Source organism: Nannobrachium achirus (assembly GCF_963921795.1).
Source record: "Nannobrachium achirus genome assembly, chromosome: 12".
Lineage (NCBI taxonomy): Eukaryota > Metazoa > Chordata > Actinopteri > Myctophiformes > Myctophidae > Nannobrachium > Nannobrachium achirus.
In genome coordinates, this window is record NC_137832.1 from 28389891 (window position 1) to 28410921 (window position 21031).

Consider the following 21031-nt stretch of genomic DNA (forward strand, 5'->3'; position numbering starts at 1 on the left):
CTCTCTGCTGTGGCACACACCCCCGCATGCGGTTATATTTTTATCACTTATGTTTCCCATCTCCTCCACCCACACACAATTACCGGCAAACCTTGATGTCTCTACTTTCTCAGGAAGCTGACCAAGGTGCTGAACTACTATGTTGGCCATGCTGAGGAGCCTGCCCTCACAGAGAGACTCTATGCAGCACTCAAGGCCCTCAAGTACCTGTTCAGGTTCATTGTCCAGTCCCGGGTTCTGTACCTAAGGTATCTGGATCATTGCTGTACAACCATTTGATATAAGAAAGACTATGATATTTGGGATTAGTTACCGATACTTGTGTAGTATTTACTAGGGATGTAACGATACGTTTAATAGCGATATGATACGCATCACAATAGATGGTTGACGATAGGATACAAGGACGATATTGGTTCATTCATGGCGATATGATACGATTCGATTCAATGATTTAAAATTTATATAGTAACTATTTAGCAAAGAAATAAAATCTGTGTGAAAGTGTCAATAGTGCAGGTATTTTAAGGGAAAATCTGTATAATAAATAAATAAATAAATAAGTAAACACTGTGATTCTATAACAAATACATGGATATTATATTTCAACACGTATGGACAAACCCGCACCTTGACATGAACCCAGAGATTTCACACATGTATCAATAGACCAAGAGTAGTTATATGGAATGGAAAAGTAATTAGACCCTACTTTTTTTATTTTCCCTCTTAAAATTGCTAAATACAAGGCACAATACTTAGTTTCCATACAATCGATTATTTGCATTGCAAAACGATTGGATAACGATTATCTGCATTTTAAAACGATACGATACAAAGCCAAACGGTACGATATTTTGCTTTTGCATATCGATATACTGTAGTAGATCATTGCAAAATCGATTTTTCGATTTAGTTACCAATACAGTACGTTGCATTAACTAAGATACATACTAAGAAGTAAACAAGAAAGGTAGCAAACTCAATCCCTGGATACCTCAAGACTTGACACAGTATCCCGTTATTACTAATCAGCAAGCATCTTTTGAATGCATCTACAGACACACAGACAGACAGACAGACAGACAGACAGACAGACAGACAGACACACACGCAGAGACTTCTCGCATTTATAGATAGATAATGTCTGACCTTGTGCTTTGCTAGGTTCTATGGGCACAGTGAGGATGGGGATGCATTCTTCAACTCTATTCGCACACTCTTCCTCTCCTTCAACACACTCATGGACAGACCACTAGATGAGGGAGTGAAGATAAAGGTAGGTCTTGTAGAAGTTTAATTGATTACATTGTTTACACAGTAAATTGGTACTTTACTGCATATAAGGCCAAGAAAGCTTTGTTGTTTAATTCCTGGCTGTGCTTTATCTGAAAAATCTTTTGACTAAATCGATGCCAGCAATATTTTCCACTTTGTTGTCCTCACGGGAACTGTTGATTGTCTTTTTAGGGGGCAATATTGAAGTACCTCCCAAGCATCATTAATGACATCCAGAGTGTCTTTGACCCCATTGAGCTCAGGTAACTCCCTCCAGGTTTTTCAGAAATGGAAAATTATGATAATTGGCCGTCACGGCTCAATGCAAATTGCAATGTTTACTCTTCTACAGCAAAGTATGTGTTCACTTTCAAACATTTGTTTCAGGGTCTCGCTATGGGGAATGCTCTTTATGTCAACCTTAGAAGCCTGTTTATTGATGTTTCCCAAACACAGGGACCCACTTTGTGTCTGGCTAATAGCAATGCTTTCCATAAGGACTGGCCAAACAGACCACTACTCAATTAAGTTCAGTTGAAGGAAACTGAACTGAATTAACTGCATTAGGGTTAACTGAGTTAATGCTATGCCTGTACATTTATGACCACAAGTCACTCAAAACAATGCAAGCATGACGATAGAGAAACGTCTTAGGATAAATGGACTGCATTTATATAGCGCCTTTCTCCAAAGCACTTTATTTCACATACACACACGTGACATTCACACACCTAAAGCAGAGGAAACCATGTAAAGGCACCAACCCACTCATCTGGAGATACACAGCCAGGAGGAGCTGGGGATCGAACCCAGCAAATTATTTTAATCTTGGCTTCCGATCTGAAACAGTTCGGGAACAATCATGATCCCAGAAAGAAATGACTGGCAGTCAGCCAAAAGCGCCTGACGCAGTGTTGCTGGTCATTCAAATATCTCTTCTTGTTTTACTCAGAAAGTGACCACTCTTTCCCAACGGCCAACTTGCATGCCCACAGTTGCTTAACAGCCTAATGGAGGGAGCTAATCCCTTGGTCACTGGGCGCTACCGTATTGGTTGATCAACCTTTCTACTCTCTTTACTGTGTTTAGGGTTTGAAAGAGCGTGCCGGCTGCCATCGCACAACTGACACAGTGTTAGTTTTGTTACACACTAATAGCCTCTTGCTTAGCTACCAAGTGTTTATGTGAGTTAGACCCTATACTGTGCTCTTGTGGTTGCAAAATCTCAGGGATAGACACTCATACAGCGTGGGTTTCATGCCTCAGGCTGCAACATCATGCCCAGGCAGCACTGGCCTCTCTGTGCTCATGTGAACACTCCGCCTGTTTTACCTCAAAGAGCCTCCGTTGCAGGCTACCGTGTCAAGCAATGACCCGATGATTGATGAGGGAGGATGAGCAGCTAGACACCGTTCTCCCATTGCTGTATACTGGCAACAGCTGTGGCTAGCGAGGCAGATATTCTGGATGCTGTTGAGATATTCTGAGAATATCAACTCTTAATTCCAACATGCGTGTATCAAAGCATCTCTTGAAGGATGAAGAAGATGCCCTCTTTATTCCTTCTGGCCAAGTTTCCCAACTGGGAACACGTGAGGCTGAAGGAAATAACAGAGCAAGCCCGCAAGCTCATACAGTAGCATGGAATGCTTGACATTGCGAAATGCAGAGCTGACAAGCATGAAGCGAGGAAGAGGTGTACTTATTTTGAATGAGGGCAACAGGCCCTATTATAGGTGCCAATACTGTCTAGAATAATGATATAGCAGCTCCTGAAGAAAATGCAGAGAGCATTCCCCATATGAAACCCCTCACTCATGTTAGCAGAGAACTGGGGTTACGCAATAGGGAACCTCAATTTATATTGTCTGCTGTAAAATTACTTGTCATCCACAGTGTCTGTTCATCATCATCAAAGACAAATATAGTACCTGCTGTGATAAATCAACCGTCCCCACATGCACTTCAAAATACAACGTGCATCAAATCAGCCAGTTAGATGCAGCTTTTTTCAATACATATCAACTTAAACCTAATTCTCTGCCAGTCATAATTTATGACTCATATCTGCTACTAATATCAATGCATTGCTACTGCTTTACCATAACGCTGGTCTTTCTCTCTAGCGTCCTCCTGACCAAGTTCATTGAGAGTATTCCTGACTCTCAGCTCGTGCGGCAGAAGCTGGGCTGCATGTGTAAAATGGTGGAGAGTGACCTTTTCAGACAGCCAGGTAGGAGCAGGCTCAAACATGTTTTGAGACTAATGACATTTCTCTTGAAATGAAAAGGAAATGGCCTAGAATTATTTAATGCTTTAACTATTGAAAAATAGCAGATATACAAGCTCACAGCGTGGCACCGAGTGCCGCACTGCGAGCTTGTAGATCTGCTATTTTTCAAAAAACATGAAAATGTGTGCAAATCTTTGAATATCTCATTTTTAAAGTGAACATCAAATATTTTCTTCTGGGGGGTCCCTGATACAAAATATTTTGAGACGGGGGTCGGCGGCCAAATACATATAATTCTAGGGGTCCTTGACATGAAAGGTTTGAGAACCACTGACGTAGAAACATGTGTTTTTCAAAAATAGCAGATCTACAAGCTCGCAGCGCGGCACTCGGTGCCGCGCTGTGAGCTTGTATATCTGCTATTTTTGAGCGGTGGTCACAACGCTCCTATACGTGGCCGTGTGTGTGGGTATGCGTGTCTGTAGCCTGCAGTGTGTGTGGGTATGCGTGTCTGTAGCCTGCAGTAACCTTTTCTGACCACACATGTTAAGGGAGGGGCGCTGTTGTTCAGACTCACATTCACACACACACACGCACGCACGCACGCACGCACGCACGCACGCACGCGCACACACACACACACAGCCTCCACCGCTCAGTTCACACAAGTGTGATTTTTCAATAGTTAAAGCATAAAATAATAATACCCGGTACCCGGTCTAAATGGCTTAAATTAAAAGTTTCTCCAGCTTGCTACAGCTCTCCATGAGGCACATTTCTCTGCTTTGCCCTGGTAGACTGTCGAGATGTTCTTTTACCACTCGTCACTGACCAGCTGAGTGGGCAACTGGATGACCACTCCAACAAGCCCGACCACGAGGCCTGTGTCCAGCTACTCAGCACTGTACTGGACATCCTGGATCGCAAAGACGTGGTGAGATGTTGGACTTGACACACACACACACACACACACACACACACACACACAGACACAAACACACTGTATATCTTACCATATATTACAATACATTGTACACATGTACATTTTGATAGGGCAGAAAGGTCCAAGTCCACAGTAATAATTAAATAGATACATTGTCAATACATAGTACTAGTAAGACACCTCAGGGAGACATGCAACCATGTCTTGGCTGTCTGGCCAGTGATGTATATCGGACCAGTTCCCCATATAAGATATGAAGTCCTGTTAGATATGGGCTAAATATTGATGACATCTGGGATCTCCATATATGGGCATAGAGTATCTGCTCTGAGTATCTGACATCACTGTGATGTGTCAGGGGAACCACAGTGTCAGGCGTTACACGTATACATACGGACAATCTGTGCCGGTTCTGACAGTAAACTGCGACCTACGGTCGCAATTACTATACATTGGTGGTGTACATGTTTATAGGGCAGAAAGGTCCAAGTCCACAGTAATAATCAAATAGATGCATTTTCAATACATAGTATTACTATCTGTGAAATATGTAAATAAAACGCTGTTTATTTCACAAGATATATTGGTATATACTGTACAAATTACAAATGAAACTACTTTCACACTCACACCTGGAAGCTCAGTTCTGGCCTTCATTTTTTTGATTTTTTTAACAGCAACCTAAAGCCTAGTTATACTTTGTTTAGTTGAGGTGTCACACGCCAAACATATGCATTGTGAGCATTTGATCGGCTATTGTGAGCTTGTAGATCGGCTTATAGATCATCTATTTTCCATGCGTGACACAGCAAGTAACTATAACAATCGCACCCAGTGTGAAGTGAGCCTAAAACTCTGGCATAACTCCAACCCTAATCCTCACAAGTTCTATTTTTAAAAATGTACTATATTTTTGGGGGACGTTTGACCCTCACACACACACACACACACACACACACACACACACACACACACACACACACACACACACACACACACACACACACACACACACACACTCTTGTTAGAACATTTCTGTTCATTTGACATGAATGATCACATAAACCTGTTGTTTTGTTGCTGCAGGGTCCCACCAGGATCCACGTCCAGATGATAATGGAACGGTTGCTTCGCAGAGTCAATCGCACCGTCATCAGCATGAGCAGATCTTCACATCTTATTGTAAGGCACTGTGATTGTTTGGACAATTTAATTAAATTGATCAAAACACACTTTAATGCTGAACGACACAGTGACACGCGGCATGTTGTTCGACAACTTTTGTTTGGTTGAGAGACAATGTTGCAGACGCATAAATCAGACTATGATATGGATGCTCTGTTATTTGGCAGGGCCACTACCTTGCCTGCATGACAGCCATCTTGAGACAGATGGATGACCTGCACTACGCCCACTACATCAGCACCTTCAAGACCAGACAGGATATCATTGTAAGTGTGCCTCGCCCCCCCAAAACCCCTCCTCATCCCCTCTCTTGGCTACATCTGTTCCGGAGGCATCTCGTCAATGGATGGCATCGAACCAGCTGGGCTAGTTACCGTTTCTTAAGTGAATATTGATTATAGACATTTCACACAAAGAATCAGGCTGACATGATAAGGATGTCACTGGACTCGCATTGACCTGCTGTTACTGTTATCTGTTCCTTACCTGTTGGTACCCTTGGACTGGCTCTGTAGAAGTAGTAGAAAACATGAAATGGCAGAAAGTCTTGTCAGGTGGAAATGGGTATATGGGGAGTTCCACGATCCAAGGAATTCAGGGAAAAATATTTTCTTTTTGATTGCACGACCTACAATGTAGGCATTTATGCATTTAGCAGACGCTCAATATGCATTTACAACTCAAGGTAATGCATCAAATGCATAGAAATAGTAATCTAGGATCATGGTTAAACCAAGAACCTATCATCAGTCTAACAGTAGATTATCCCCAAAAATGGATAATCTGTACATTGAAAAACACACTATAGGATGCCAGGTCAACAATGACCTGTTATCTGTCTACATAACATGCTATCTAAATTACATTTTAGTCTTTGGATTATATATACTAGCCCTTACCCGTTCGAAGATATGAGCTCCGAAATTATGTGCAGTGTGTGGATTATGGGGTGTGCACTGTGCGCACAGTATATGAGGGATGGAAAGTAACTTTAACCGGTGCTTGCATGATAATATGTAGGAGCATCAATGTAAGAAATACCTGTTTCGTTTTATGGCTATAGAGTTACTGTGTACCCATCTGCGCGATTTTTGGACAAAATCTGTCCAAAAATGTGTTTTACTCAAACCCACCTCCTGGTGGCGCTGTAACAGGCCCAGACACTCAGACAGACAGACAGACAGACACCATGGGCTCTATTATGATCCAGGTCTTGTGCCTTATGCCTTAACTTCTTTGCCTTTTTTTTACTATTTTGAAAAACATTTTTAAATACTTCAAATGGTGATCTACATCTGCATGTTGTGAGCTTGCAGATCAGCTATTTGAAATATTAAAAAAAATATGTATATATACTAAAGGCAAAGAAGTTAAGGCATAAGGCATAAGACCTGGATCATAATAGAGCCCCAAAGCTGTTTAACCTCCACCCGCCCGCCCGCACACAGACATTTTGGATACAAAATTTGGCCCATGCTGGATGCATAATAGATATGCCTCATGCTAGATGCAGAATAGATACACCATACAAATTCTAATATACAGCATACGATTTGTGAAAGTTACAAACGGGCTTCGCAGTGATGTCAGGTCTATTCATATGATAATAGTCATGCGGATTCAGATCAATTGCTCCAGCCACCGTGGAGATACAGTCGGACAGACACTCAGACAGACAGACAGACAGACAGACAGACAGACAGACAGATATTCGGAGAATTATGTTTGATGAGTTTCTCAGCCAAAACATGAAGTGACACCACCATGATCATTGATTGAAATGTTTGTCATGGAGTTTCTTCCTTTGCCTACTGGGAATGTGTGCAAAGCTTCATGCTGAACAGTCTAGTGGAGCTCAAAATGAGCTGCTCACAGCCACTCACAGACACACGGATATACAAACATAATTCCTGCCCTTGAGCCATTGAAGATAAAAACGTAGTTCTTGAGACAAACTAAACGGTAGACTAATCGCTAAGAAAATAATAAATCCTTGCCGCCCATATAGGGCATAGCAGTGGCCGTGGCCATTTTGTGGTTCCGCCAATCCAAAGCCCATTCATTTTTTCCCATAGAGATTTCCAAAAAATATTTATATAAATTATTTTAAGCCATCCAGGCTCTTGGTGAATCATGACCATAGAATATTTGATTCTGTGGGAGAAAAAGTATAATTTAAAACCGCAAAACGAAGGGTATCTATTAAATATAGTATATCATCATATAATAAAATATTCAAAATATTTTTTTCACAGAATCCAATAGTGTAGTATTGTATATTATACACTATACAGTGTGTATAATAATACGTAATATGTATACACTGTGTAGACAAACAGAAACAGCATTTCACCCTCCAACTTAATCTGATTTCATCTTATCTTCCTCTTCTCATTTTGCGCTTGTCTTTATTTGACAAATAATCACTCTATCCCACTTCTCAGTTCTTGTCTCTTTTTTCTTATCCTAGCATAATCTGCCGCACATGATCATTTTAAGATCATAGGAACTATCTATGCCCCATCTGTTTTGGACTGACCTTTGTATTTCTTATTATCTTCGACACTGCTCCTACAGATTTTGCCCTAAAATCACACAAATCGGTACACAGTATGTCTACACTCATCTCATCAACATGGATCTGTCCCACATAGCGCCACCATCAGGCCGATTTTTTCAAACACATTTTTGGACACTGCTCCTACACATTTTGCCCTAAAATCACGCTGCGACCTGACGGTCGCTTATCTTACGATTAGGGAGTCTTACTGGTTATATTAGTTGCTTGTAGTGTTAATGAGCTAGGACATGAAGTTTATGTTACAGTTGTGCTTGTTCAAAGCCACACTGTATAAGAGTGTCAGCTAAAAGCCCTTAAACATACCCATGTGTTAAGCTGATTGCTCTTTCTCCGCCCTTGGGACTTCCTGATAGAGACATTCATCATGTTTAAGGGCCTGATTGTGGAACTCCTTGCTATTGGTTTCTTGTAATGTTTGCAGTCTGGGAATTTATTCAGGCTCATTTTGCAGTTACACCTGTTCAACGTTGGATGGTCTGGATGAGAGTGCCAGCTAAATGCCTGAAACACAAGATGTATGTTAACCCATTTAGGCCTAGAATTATTGACTGCTTTAACTATTATTTTTGAAAAAGTCGTGAAAATGTGTGCGAATCTTTGAATATATGTATTTTCAAAGCGAACGTTTGTAACTCAAATTTTGCTTCTGGGGCGGTCCCTGGAACTAGATATTTTGAGATGGGGGTCCGTGACCAAATGCATATCATTGTGGGGGTCCTTCACATGAAAAGGTTTGAGAACCACTGACATAGTAGTCTCTCAAGAACAGACTAACTGAGCTCCAGTTGAGTGAAAAGGACCTTTCTCTTTGACGATGGCTGGCCAGATTGCTGACATATAGAAACATAGGTTTTACAAAAAAATCTTAGAAGTATTCAAAAGACACTTATAGAATCGGGTCAAAATTCAAATCTTCATGATTTTTCAAAAATAGCAGATCTACAAGCTCGCAGCGCGGCACTCGGTGCCGCGCTGTGAGCTTGTATATCTGCTGTTTTTCAATAGTTAAAGCATTCAATAATCCCTAGGCCTAAATGGGTTTTAAACTAACCGCTCTCCCCCATTGCCTTCAGGACTTTCTCATGGAGACATTCATCATGTTTAAGGACCTGATGGGGAATGTCTTCCCCGCTGACTGGATGACCATGAACCTGCTGCAGATGCAGGTTCTCCGGAGGGCCATCAACCAGTACTCTGAGGTTCTCAACATGTACTTCCTCGACCAGGCTTACTTTGAACTGCAGGTGTGTGTGTATGGATTATTTAGCATTTCTCCTTCTTGGGCTTCAGCGGTCCTGATTAATTAGAAATTGAGAAAGGCAATGCTATGACAAGGTAATTATGTGTCATTAATATTTGAGAATCTGGCTTTTCCTTGCAGCTGTGGAATCACTTCTTTCATCTGACCGTGGCGTTCCTCACCCACAAGTCACTGCAGTTGGAATCCTTCTCTCAGGAGAAACGGAATAAGATACTGAACAAGTATGATAAAAAAATAAAAATAAAGAATATATATATGTATATATACACACACGCACACATGCGCACACACGTACGTGTGTGCGCGCACACACACACACACACACACACACACACACACACACACACACACACACACACACACACACAGTATATATGCATTACTAAATAAATAATAATAGAACAATTTTGAGGGGTTATAATTTACTGCTCTAGAATTCCCTTTCCTTTTTCCTCCGTTTTTATTATTGGTTTCCTGTTTGATAGTCGTCATGCTAATGTAACGTCAAAATTTACCCTCAGGGGTCGATAATGTGTATGTTAATTAGTTCTCTGTTTGACTGTTAACTAACATTTTTATTTTATCGACTACAGGTATGGAGACATGAGGAAAGTCACTGGATTTAAGATGGGAGATATGTGGTACAATCTAGGTGAGTATTTTGCATCTGAACATTAAAAATATCCCACACAAGAGAGATTTGGTTTATTCACTGGCCAGCGGTAATAAGAATAATAACAAGACAATATTGTTTTACTGTCCAGTTTCACAGTGCCTTGTTGTTTTTGTTTACTGCTTTATTAGTTTTGTCTCGTATTTATTGAAAAGTGAAGATGCAGCTTATTGCCTTCTGAAATTACACTGCGTAATATCCCTGGATCATTATTCTGTGCATTTCTCCCAGGGCCTCACAAAATGAAGTTCATCCCCGCCATGGTGGGGCCCATTCTAGAGGCCACGTTAGTACCAGAGCCTGAACTGAGAAAGGCCACCATCCCCATCTTCTTTGATATGATGCAGTGTGAACACAATTTCAGCCCAGCGCGCACATTTGAGACGGTAAAAAAGCGAACAAGAAAATTGACTACTCTTACTCATTTGGTGTTGATTATTAAAAGTGTTGGTTGGTTATTAAAGCTGTTGGTTAGCTTTAACCTACCCTCTTTCCCCCCCTCCAGTTTGAGAACGAACTGATCACAAAGTTGGATCAGGCGGTGGAAGGCGGACGCGGCGATGAACAGTACAAACTTCTGCTGGAGAAAATGTAAGAAAGATCAAACCATTTTACTATGAAATACATTGTAGTAATGAGAATTCATTTGACTAGGCAAAACAAATAAATAAATAAACAGCTTCCAAAATATAAATTGAATCATTTTCTGAAACCTAGGCTTCTAGGAGGAGCCCATTGGTGCAGCTTGTTAAGTGCCAGACCTCTACCTATAATCAATAAGCCCATCAGTGTTGCATGCCATTTCAAAAGAACGCCACAGGATTCTCCACACGAATCTAATGTGGTCGTTACAGTAGAAGAGATGCACTTCCCTCCATGTTGAGCGCTCTGAATGATCCATTTTGAGGACAAAACGATTTGGGCGACGTGTTGGGGTTTTCTTATGCGCAGATTACTGGAGCACTGCAGGCGCCACAGATACCTGTCACAGTCCGGAGAGGAGCTGGCTCTGCTGCTCAGCAGCCTGCTGGAGAAACTGCTGGCGTACCGGACCATCACACAGGATGAGAGCCCAGAGCACCGCATGAGCTGCACCGTTAACGTCCTGGTACGGTCCACGGGCTGACTGGCTGGGGGTGGGGGCTACCAGTTACCAGAGGTGTACACATACTGTGCATGTATTGGCCTGCTTTCACTGTGAGCAATTAATAATGTTGAAGTGTAATTTTTATTATTATTATTCCATTTTGAATAGAACTTCTACAAAGAAAAGAAGAGGGAGGACATTTACATCCGGTGAGTCATATGAAAGCACACTGGTTGGCCCACAGTGGGTTGGAAAAGTTATATAATATAAACTCTCGTTATATAATCAAGTTGCTTTTTCATGTACGTTTTGATTGAATTCTGAAATCAGTCATTTTACTTTCGCATAAGTCGGTCTTTGATTATATATTTTAGAAGAAATACAGAGCGACTTCCAGTTATGCTATTATGGAGGCGATTCCATTGAAGTGTTCTTTGAACCTCTTCCCTCATAGTGCAGTCTTTTGAGAAACGTTTCTGTTAAAGGAAAGACGCTCACCACTTTGGACAGTATCACTAATTTGGAGAAGGATTGGTTTCGACTCACAGAGTAACAGTACTTCAACTTAGGATTTTCTAGTACTCTTTCCACCCCTGCTGAACAGTATACTGTCCTCGCAACCAGGTACCTTTACAAGCTGCGAGACTTGCACCTGGACTGTGAGAACTACACAGAGGCAGCCTACACTCTGCTGCTGCATGCCGAGCTCCTGGAGGTGAGGTCTCATTAGGGGTGGGCGATATGGTGATACATATCGTTGAGACGATACAATGCCACCACGATATGCCTTTTCAGAGATATCGTATATATCTTTATATTACAAAAGAGTAAGTGATCTACTTCCGGGTCATGTATCGCTAACTTAAATACCAAACCACTTGGCCAAGATGTACTACATATGTACTAAATATAGCTTAAAAATTCAAACACCCATGTCACCTTTGCAAGATGTCGTTTCCAAACCTCTGTATACAGTTGTATTCGTAATTACCCTCATATTTTGCCTCTGTATAAAATAGTCCGCCGGTCAAATATGTCCGACCGGAAACGTGCGCTGCGGCACAATAGTTCCGCCACAATAGTTCCGCCACAATAGTTCCCCCCCCCCCAATTTTTTTTTCTTTTTTTTTCTTTTTTTTCCCCCTTTTTTTTCTTTTTTTTTTCTTTTTCTTTTTTTTAACTAGATGTGAGCGGCCCGAAGGGCCGCGACCCTCTAGTTGTGATACAATGAGGGAGCCTTGTAAAAAGTCATGTTGAATTGTCAATACAGAGATTCATTGCAGAAACAAGCATTTTGGTCCAAATCAGTAGTTCTCAAACTTTAAAATGTCATAGTCTCCCCCTTAACTCTGACAGTATACAAATACGGTCCATTTGGTTTCATTTGTATACTGTCAGAGTTACATACTTGTAAGGCTCAATTTAGACCTCCCAAAAGGAACTGAGAGAGTCCTGGACCCCACTTTGAGGACCACTGGTCAAAATGGTCTGTCACTCCTTTTTCTTTTAGTTTTTGTTACCTTGTACTGTAGGTGGTTGTACAGTTAAGTAACTTAAGAAATAACCATAAAAACCAACGTGAAAAAGAATTGCGATAATATCGTGTATTGTGATACAGCCTGGGAAAATATTGTGATATCGTATTTTTCCATATCGCCCACCCCTAGGTCTCATACACATGACTGAAGCACACCGGGATCAGGGAGATAGTTTAGCTGCATAATCTTTGCTGTTATTAATATGGCAGTAACCGCTTGTCTAAATCTTTAATGTGTAGTAATGTGTTTCCTGTCCCTGTCAGTGGTCCGACAAGCCATGTGCGCCCCATCTGATACCCCGTGACGGGCAACACGTATGGACCCAGCAGGAACTGAAAGAGAGGCTCTTTCAGGAGATCATGTGCTACTTGGACAAGGGCAAGGTAAGCATTAGCCATTTAAACCCTATACTTCCTTGACCGGTTATCTATACTTAGTCTTTTTTTCTCTTTACACCAAATATCTTCACCGAAAAGAGCAGATCTAAAAGCTTGCATTGCACCGCAATCTCTATTTTCATAGAATGTTCGCCTATTTTTGCAGAATGTTTGCCTCTTATGACATGGCCAGAATTGCGATTCTAGGGTTCACTAAAGCACATTTTTGATGTGCGAGCTGATATCTACAGGGTTCCCACGGTCATGACATTCCTGGAAATATTTTGAAATTAGATTTTTTTTGTTCCAGTACTGGAAACGTTTTGGAATTGATCAAGGGTCCTGGAAGGTCCTGGAAAAAATAGCTATGCATTGTCTTTGTTATTGATTTTGTTAATACCTCTGAAATGAGAAATTAAACATGGGCCAAATTGTCAAATATTAGAGGCAGAAATTGTGAAAATAGCAGATCTACATGCTCGCAACGCGAGGCGTTGTGAGCATTTTCACAATAGAACAGTGTTATACAAAATTCCTCAACTCTTAGGGCTCGTCAGGGTGGGGGGTCCCCAGTTAAAATATGATTTTTTGGGCATTGCGCATAGGAGTAAGCAACCTGTTATTGAGCTGAATTATTGTTATATAGTCCTGGAAATTGGGTTAAATATTCTGGAAAAGTTTTGGAAATGAATTGGTAATGTGTGGGAACCCTGTATCTAGATGTTGTTTTGAGACGGGGAGTTTTCATGACCTTTTAACTTACCAGCTTGCAAACCTCTTGCAGAAGGAGGAGGCCAGGCCACCCCTATGATTTATTGTCACAAGAGCTAGTCAGAATTAACTATGTTGCTCTTTGCATGCTTTACAACCACATTTCACGTGTTGACTACAGAGCTTCTTGTCGATGCTTTTTTTCTTGTTTGCACTTAACAATCTGGCAGCGTGCGTGTGTGTGTTAACTGAGGACAGCCCTCAGAGACTGACAGATGGGGCATCACACTATGCTGTTTTCTTTTCTCATTTAAGTTTCATGTGTTTTTTTTATTCCGTAATTGAGCAGCGCACATGTCTTTTCAGATGTGGGAGAAGGCCATAGAGATGGGCAAACAGTTGGCCAAGATGCATGAGATCCACATGTTTGACTACATGGAGCTCAGTCAGCTGCTGGTAAGAAGACCTATTCAGTAATTAGTCATCAATAATCACATATTCACTTTTACAACACAGACTTCATAACACTTAAACACTGCATAGCATTTGCAGTTTTCTACATCGACATAAAAATGTATAGCGTTTTCACAAAATGGTTGATTGTTCATTGGACTTGGGCCTTCGAGCAGCCCATATTAAATCGAAGACACAGCACAATCTACCATGAAGTTGTACAGTATCTAAATTCAGTTTGATTGAATGAAAGCTACAATAATAGTATTGCTCTGTAAGGAGAAATTTTGTATGCAGACAGGGTTTACAATAAATAAATAGACCTGAGGAAATACCATATCATATGCCATACACACAAACCTCAGTGGATGAGACTAGACAGGGAGTCAATAACTCGAATCCATGCAAAAGTTACTTGACATTAGTGCAAATCCAAAGTTCTTATACAAGCAAGAGATTTTTCGTGCAAACTTCATGAGAAGACGTTTCATAGTAATTAGCCTGCTGCCTTGGGATATCCAGTAAACATGATCAGTCACAAAAAAACAAATATACAAAAACAAATAGATGCACATACCTAAACATGTAGACAGTCTCAGTGGACCCTTTTCATGGACAGCTAAACACAGCTGAAGTTAATCACATTAACTCCAAAAAACTCACTGGCTGTATTTCTATAGGCTCTATGCATATACGCCATTTTGTTCTACTTCCGGGTGTCTTTCAACTTCCTTCACAGGTGTTACCGATGATACTAATGAAGGGTCTGTTCCATTCTGGTCAAACAGAGTCAGGGTGCTGATATTGTGCATGTTGGTTAGCTGGAAACACTCTGCTACAAGACCCACTGTGCAATAAATCAAACAGAGCCTTGATTAGTATCATCAGTAACACCTGTGAAGGAAGTCGAAAGACACCCGGAAGTAGAACAAAATGGTGTATATGCATAGAGCCTATTAGGTTTTACTGTGTGCCAGCAAAGACAGATCCTTGTACAGGAGCTGTCTATGATGGCACCCAGTAACTCTATTTGTCTAAGATCACATAACATCATGCCTAGTTTAGACTACCCTGGCATGTCAGTTTGTCAAGGCCAATGTAAAAACAACTACAGGAAATGGGAAAGAGATAAGAGTTGCTGTCAGAACAGAATTGTGTGCAATCCCTTTTAACCAACACAGTTCCAGACAGACAGAGAGCCTGCTGTGGCAGTGGTCTATGCTGTGTTGTTTCACACCGGATATTCCATTTGCACTCTTTATAAACCTCTGTCTGTAAATGATTCAACCTGAGTTGATCCACACGTCCTCGCCTGAATTTCTGAAAATTGTGTTACTTTGATGATCTCAACAATGTCATTTCCATTCCATCCTATTTTTCTACTGCCGTGCACAGAAACAGCAAGCCCAGTTCTATCAGAATATAATGCACGCCATGCGGCCCCAGCCGGAGTACTTTGCTGTTGGATACTATGGCCTTGGTTTCCCCTCTTTCCTCCGGGTAAGGCAATTATTACCTTTCCAATTAAAATAATTAGTTGAAATAACTCTTTTGAGGCTCTTTCCAGCGAGATGGCTTTTTCAAATGTTACTCGGGGCAAGGTGCAATACAAGTCACAGATGTACGGGTTTATTATCCTGTCAATCAGGCTATTGTATGAGATTGCCACACACTTATATTTTGTATAATACAATTTTATACATTGTCACTGTCGGGCAGAAACCTTGTATCTCCAAGTTTCAAATGTGTCCAGCTCTGCTTCATCATAGAAGACTGTCGCTCAAAACCGGTGACTAGATCAGCTATTTTCACTACTTTAAATCATTTTTAAAATGATGAATACAAAACAAACAGTTTTGGACATACTGTACAAGGTTTCCACACGACGATATTCAAAAGGGAGTTGTTTTCACTAATATGAATTCTGTGCTGCAGAACAAGATCTTCATCTACCGAGGTAAAGAGTACGAGTGGCTGGAGGACTTCAGCCTCAAACTGCTCTCTCAGTTCACCAAAGCTGTCCGGATGACCAGCACAGCGCCCCCTGGGGACAACATCATCAACTCCCCAGGACAGCGTATCCTTCTGTTAGGGTCAGGGGCGTCACAAGGGGGGGAAAAGTGGGACTGAGTTACTAGGGCCCAATGTGGAGGGGCCTTAATTATTTTATGCATAGCTGTTGAAAAATAGCAGATATACAAGCTCACAGCGCAGCACCGAGTGCCGCGCTGCGAGCTTGTAGATCTGCTATTTTTGAATATGTCTTTTTTTAAACAAACATTTGTAACTCATTTTGCTTCTGGGAGGTCCTAAATATTTTGAGATGGGGGTTCTTGGAAAAATATCATTTTTGGGGTCCTTCACATGAAAAAGTTTGAGAAAAAGAATTGCACAAATCTTCGCGATTTTTCAAAAGCTCGCAGCGCGGCACTCGGTGAGCTTGTATATCTGCTATTTTTAATTCAATAGTTAAAGCACAAAATAATTTGTGATAATTCCCAGTTCCCAGTCTAAATGGGTTAAACCCCCTCCCCCTATGAAGAACATTCATGGGGGGCCCGCAGTGAATCCTTGTACCCAGGGCCCAGAATTTGGTGCGACACCCCTGGTAGCAGCACACAAAAACTTTTAATGTGTTTACTTGTATTGGGTGGTGGGGGGGGTGGGTGGGTGGGCTCAATTAAATTCAACTGCTCCCTGATAACTGTGCTGATAAAGATGAAGACGCCCCAGGATGACTCTGGCTTGTATCCTTAACTGAACCATCCAGACATCCAGTGCTTCACCGTCAAGCCGGTTCTCACTCTGCCACACCAGTTCAAGGACAAGGGGGTTCCAGAGCAGATATTAAAGTACGGAATAGATTACTTGATGTGATGATTTATTTTCTCATAAAGATCCCTGGATATATGGTGCGGTATCATGCCTGGTTGAATCTAATTGACCCCTCTTCCTTCCCTCTTTTCTCACAGCTATTACAGATCCAACGAAGTGGACCAGTTCCAGTATTCCAGACCCTTCAGGAAAGGGGAAAAGGACCCAGACAATGAATTTGCAGTGAGTAATGTATTTATTTTTAATAAGCCGGCCTGAGTGCATGATGAAGAATAGATCAAATCTGCCATTACGACTACTCCCGTCTTAACGCAGACTAACTCTGGAGATTGAATATTAAAGTTGTTAAATTATTACAGCCTCATGTGTTGAATAATTCTGTCCTGCCTCACAGACCATGTGGATTGAGAGAACTACCTACATTACCCTCTATCGCTTCCCAGGAATCCTGAAGTGGTTCGAAGTCAAATCTGTCTCAGTGGTAAGAAAGCAATGTCAAAATCCTTGTTACTCATTTTTCAGAAAGGGTACACATTATGGTGTATTATTATTTTATGCTTTAACTATTGAAAAATAGCAGATATACAAGCGCAGCACCGAGTGCCGCGCTGCGAGCTTGTAGATCTGCTATTTTTGAAAGATCGTGAACATTTGAATTTTGACCCGATTCTATAAGTGTCTTTTGAATCCTTCTAAGGTCTTTTGAAAAAAAACCTGTGTTTCTATGTCAGCAATCTGGCTAAACGTCGTCAATGAAAAGATCCTTTTCACTTAACTGGAGCTCAGTTAGTCTATTCTTGAGGGACTACTATGTCAGTGGTTCTCAAACCTTTTCATGTGAAGGACCCCCAAAATGATAGGTATTTGGCCACGGACCTCCATCTCAAAATATTTAGTTCCAGGGACCACCCAGAAGCAAAATTTGAGTTACAAATGTTCGCTTTAAAATTACAAATATTCAAAGATTTGCACACATTTTCACGACTTTTTCAAAAATAGCAGATCTACAAGCTTGCAGCGCGGCACTCAGTGCCGCACTGCGAGCTTGTATATCTGCTATTTTTCAATAGTTAAAGCATTCAATAATCCTATGCCTAAATGGGATAATACACATCTCATATTTTCTCCATTCTCTCGCCCTTTCTTCCTCTTCCTCTGTTATCTCGCTCCATTTACACTTCTTCCTCACAATCAGGGGTGTCAATTGTATATGGCAGGGGTATGCAGCTGCCATACCCTGGGTTCAGGGGGGTAAATAAAAGTTACTTTTAACCCTCTAAGGCCCAAATATAGAAATACTTGAAATAAAAAATTGAAAAAAATCAGATGGTGTTGTAGGAGTCCTAATAAGAGGAAAATGTAATGTTTTTTTCAAAAAAATGTTTTTGTAAGGTTTTATAGCCATAAATCATAAATCATAAATCATGCTCTAATTTACATATGGGGGATATTTTTCACAATAATAACATATGTACATGTTCTAGACATTCTAATGATCACCAAAAAAAATAGTACAGGCATTTTACTTATGTTTTTGTGAGGAATAGCTTCCATTAAAAAGTGAGATGTTGTTCGTCAAAACTCTGGAATGTCAGCGGGTGTGGCGGGTGTGAATGTCAGCCCCAGTGGGGGGTATTTATATGCAAATATTGTGGCCAATGGCATTGTAATACTAAACAATAGAATCCAATGGTGATGTTTAGGTGGTAGGGGGAGCTAAAATAAAATGATTTAAACCTTTTTTTGGATAAAATACAAACGTTGTAATATTACAACAGTGGGCCTTAGAGTTAAATATAAATCCACGAATGTCTCTTTGTCTATCTGTGCTGGTTATTATGTTGTTAAATTACAGTAAAATAACTACATATTCCAAATTTTACAAAATGGTCACGTTAACAAGGTATTATAATTATATTCTCCACATTGCTATTCTCCCCATCTTGACAAAAGTGTATATTCCCAGGTTCCGCAGGTCAGCTGCACAGGTGCGATGCATTATTGTTAATTGTGGCACGTTTACTAACATGCCAAGTTTAGCTGCACTTGAACAACCGTTCCAGGCTGCCATATCCAGCCCAAGAAACCGTAGAAACTGGGGAAAAAAATAAAATGTACTTCTTAAAATAAATGTATCATGCCTGTTACTAAGGTATGGCAACATGACTGGTGTTTCGCGCACGTGCAAGACACCAGTCATGTTGCCATACCTTAGTTTTTTCTGAACTGACGCCACTGCTCACAATGTCTTGTCAGGAGGAAATCAGTCCTTTGGCGAACGCCGTAGAAACCATGGAGTTGGCCAACGAGAAGCTGAGCAACTTGGTGCAGCAGCAGGCCTGTGATCACTCTCTGCCCGTCCATCCTCTGTCCATGATGCTCAACGGCATCGTTGACCCCGCCGTCATGGGCGGCTTCTCCAACTACGAGAAGGTTTGTTTTCTGAGGTTGTTTGTCAGTGATTCTCAAAATATAAAAAAATTAAATTAACCCATTTAGGCCTAGAATTATTGAATGCTTAGCTATTGAAAAATAGCAGATCTACAAGCTCACAGCGCGGCACCGAGTGCCGCGCTGCAAGCTTGTAGATCTGCTATTTTTGAAAAAGTCATGAAAATGTGTGCAAATCTTTGAATATATGTATTTTTAAAGCGAACGTTTGTAACTCAAATTTTGCTTCTGGGGGGTCCCTGGAACTAGATATTTTAAGATGCGGGTCCGTGGCCAAATACATATCATTTTGGGGTCCTTCACATGAAAAAGTTTGAGAACCACTGACATGGTAGTCTCTCAAGAACAGACTAACTGAGCTCCATTTAAGTGAAAAGGACCTTTTCTTTGACGATGGCTAGCCAGATTACTGACATAGAAACATAGGCTTTTCAAAAAACCTTAGAAGGATTCAAAAGACACTTATAAAATCGGATCAAAATTCTTATTTTCACGATTTTTCAAAAATAGCAGATCTACAAGCTTGCAGCGCGGCACTCGGTGCCGCGCTGTGAGCTTGTATATCTGCTATTTTTCAATAGTTAAAGCATAAAATATGCTGTATACCCGTTCTGAATGGGTTAAATAATAGCAGATCTATAGCAAAGTGTCGCATCGCGATACGTTGTGATAATAGGGCTTAAATCTTTAAACTGTTCCTGATTTTGCTGGGGACCCCCTGCAACCCTTGGGGTTCCCAGACCCCACTATGAGAACCACTTATTTAAGTGTGTTTTTGAGTGCAGTGTCTAAGTCATTAAGGTACCTTGTTTAAAGGGAATTATCATTTTGATAATGGCAGTAAGTGTTATGATCAAATAAGCTGATTCAAAGGAGCTTTATTGGAATGAGAAAACACATGTTTACATTGCCAAAGCAAGTGTCAAAATATAATACACGAAACAAGTAAACTCCTCACAGTGAATGGAGCCAAATTGCCCCATAATTGGCTCTGTAATAAACACAAATGTGTTCCAAAGATCTTGGAACATACAGTCTAGAGACATTTGTTTGAGATACATAATCCAACACTAAATAGTATTATGTGGTTATAAAGGCTAGCTGAAAATAGTAGCTAGAGAAAAGATTCAAAATTACATATTAACCACATAATGATGTTTAGTTAATATAGTTTATTGAGCCAAGCTCTGTAACATTTCAACGACTATGCAATAACAAATGCAAAATAAAAATAAATGATGCCATTAACTGCAAAAGTTTTGTTATTGCGACCGTAGGTCGCATTTACTACCAAAACCTCCACCGGCTGTCTGTGTGTCAGTGAGTCAGTGAGTCAGTGAGTCCGTCACACTTTTGCCCTGCTCATATCTCCACAACCGTTGCCCCCATCCATGCCAAATTTTGCACACACACTCCTTGACTGCC

The 21031-nt window shown here is 40.9% G+C and overlaps 1 protein-coding gene across 3 annotated transcripts in view; it reads left to right on the forward strand.

Annotated features, from left to right (window-relative positions):
* The window catches only part of dock5 (dedicator of cytokinesis 5), a 56043-nt gene that overhangs the window by 26310 nt on the left and 8702 nt on the right, over positions 1 to 21031 (forward strand). For all 3 annotated transcript variants that reach the window (XM_080739646.1, XM_080739647.1, XM_080739648.1), the window contains exons 22-44: positions 114 to 248; positions 1168 to 1279; positions 1471 to 1541; positions 3405 to 3511; positions 4309 to 4445; positions 5541 to 5636; positions 5807 to 5905; positions 9294 to 9464; positions 9602 to 9702; positions 10075 to 10133; positions 10386 to 10540; positions 10660 to 10745; positions 11106 to 11262; positions 11410 to 11450; positions 11866 to 11956; positions 13043 to 13162; positions 14234 to 14323; positions 15716 to 15820; positions 16256 to 16397; positions 17091 to 17172; positions 17293 to 17377; positions 17550 to 17636; positions 19412 to 19588. In XM_080739646.1, coding sequence (XP_080595772.1) covers positions 114 to 248; positions 1168 to 1279; positions 1471 to 1541; positions 3405 to 3511; positions 4309 to 4445; positions 5541 to 5636; positions 5807 to 5905; positions 9294 to 9464; positions 9602 to 9702; positions 10075 to 10133; positions 10386 to 10540; positions 10660 to 10745; positions 11106 to 11262; positions 11410 to 11450; positions 11866 to 11956; positions 13043 to 13162; positions 14234 to 14323; positions 15716 to 15820; positions 16256 to 16397; positions 17091 to 17172; positions 17293 to 17377; positions 17550 to 17636; positions 19412 to 19588 — 2506 coding nt within the window. The remainder of the gene's footprint in view (positions 1 to 113; positions 249 to 1167; positions 1280 to 1470; positions 1542 to 3404; positions 3512 to 4308; positions 4446 to 5540; positions 5637 to 5806; positions 5906 to 9293; positions 9465 to 9601; positions 9703 to 10074; positions 10134 to 10385; positions 10541 to 10659; positions 10746 to 11105; positions 11263 to 11409; positions 11451 to 11865; positions 11957 to 13042; positions 13163 to 14233; positions 14324 to 15715; positions 15821 to 16255; positions 16398 to 17090; positions 17173 to 17292; positions 17378 to 17549; positions 17637 to 19411; positions 19589 to 21031) is intronic.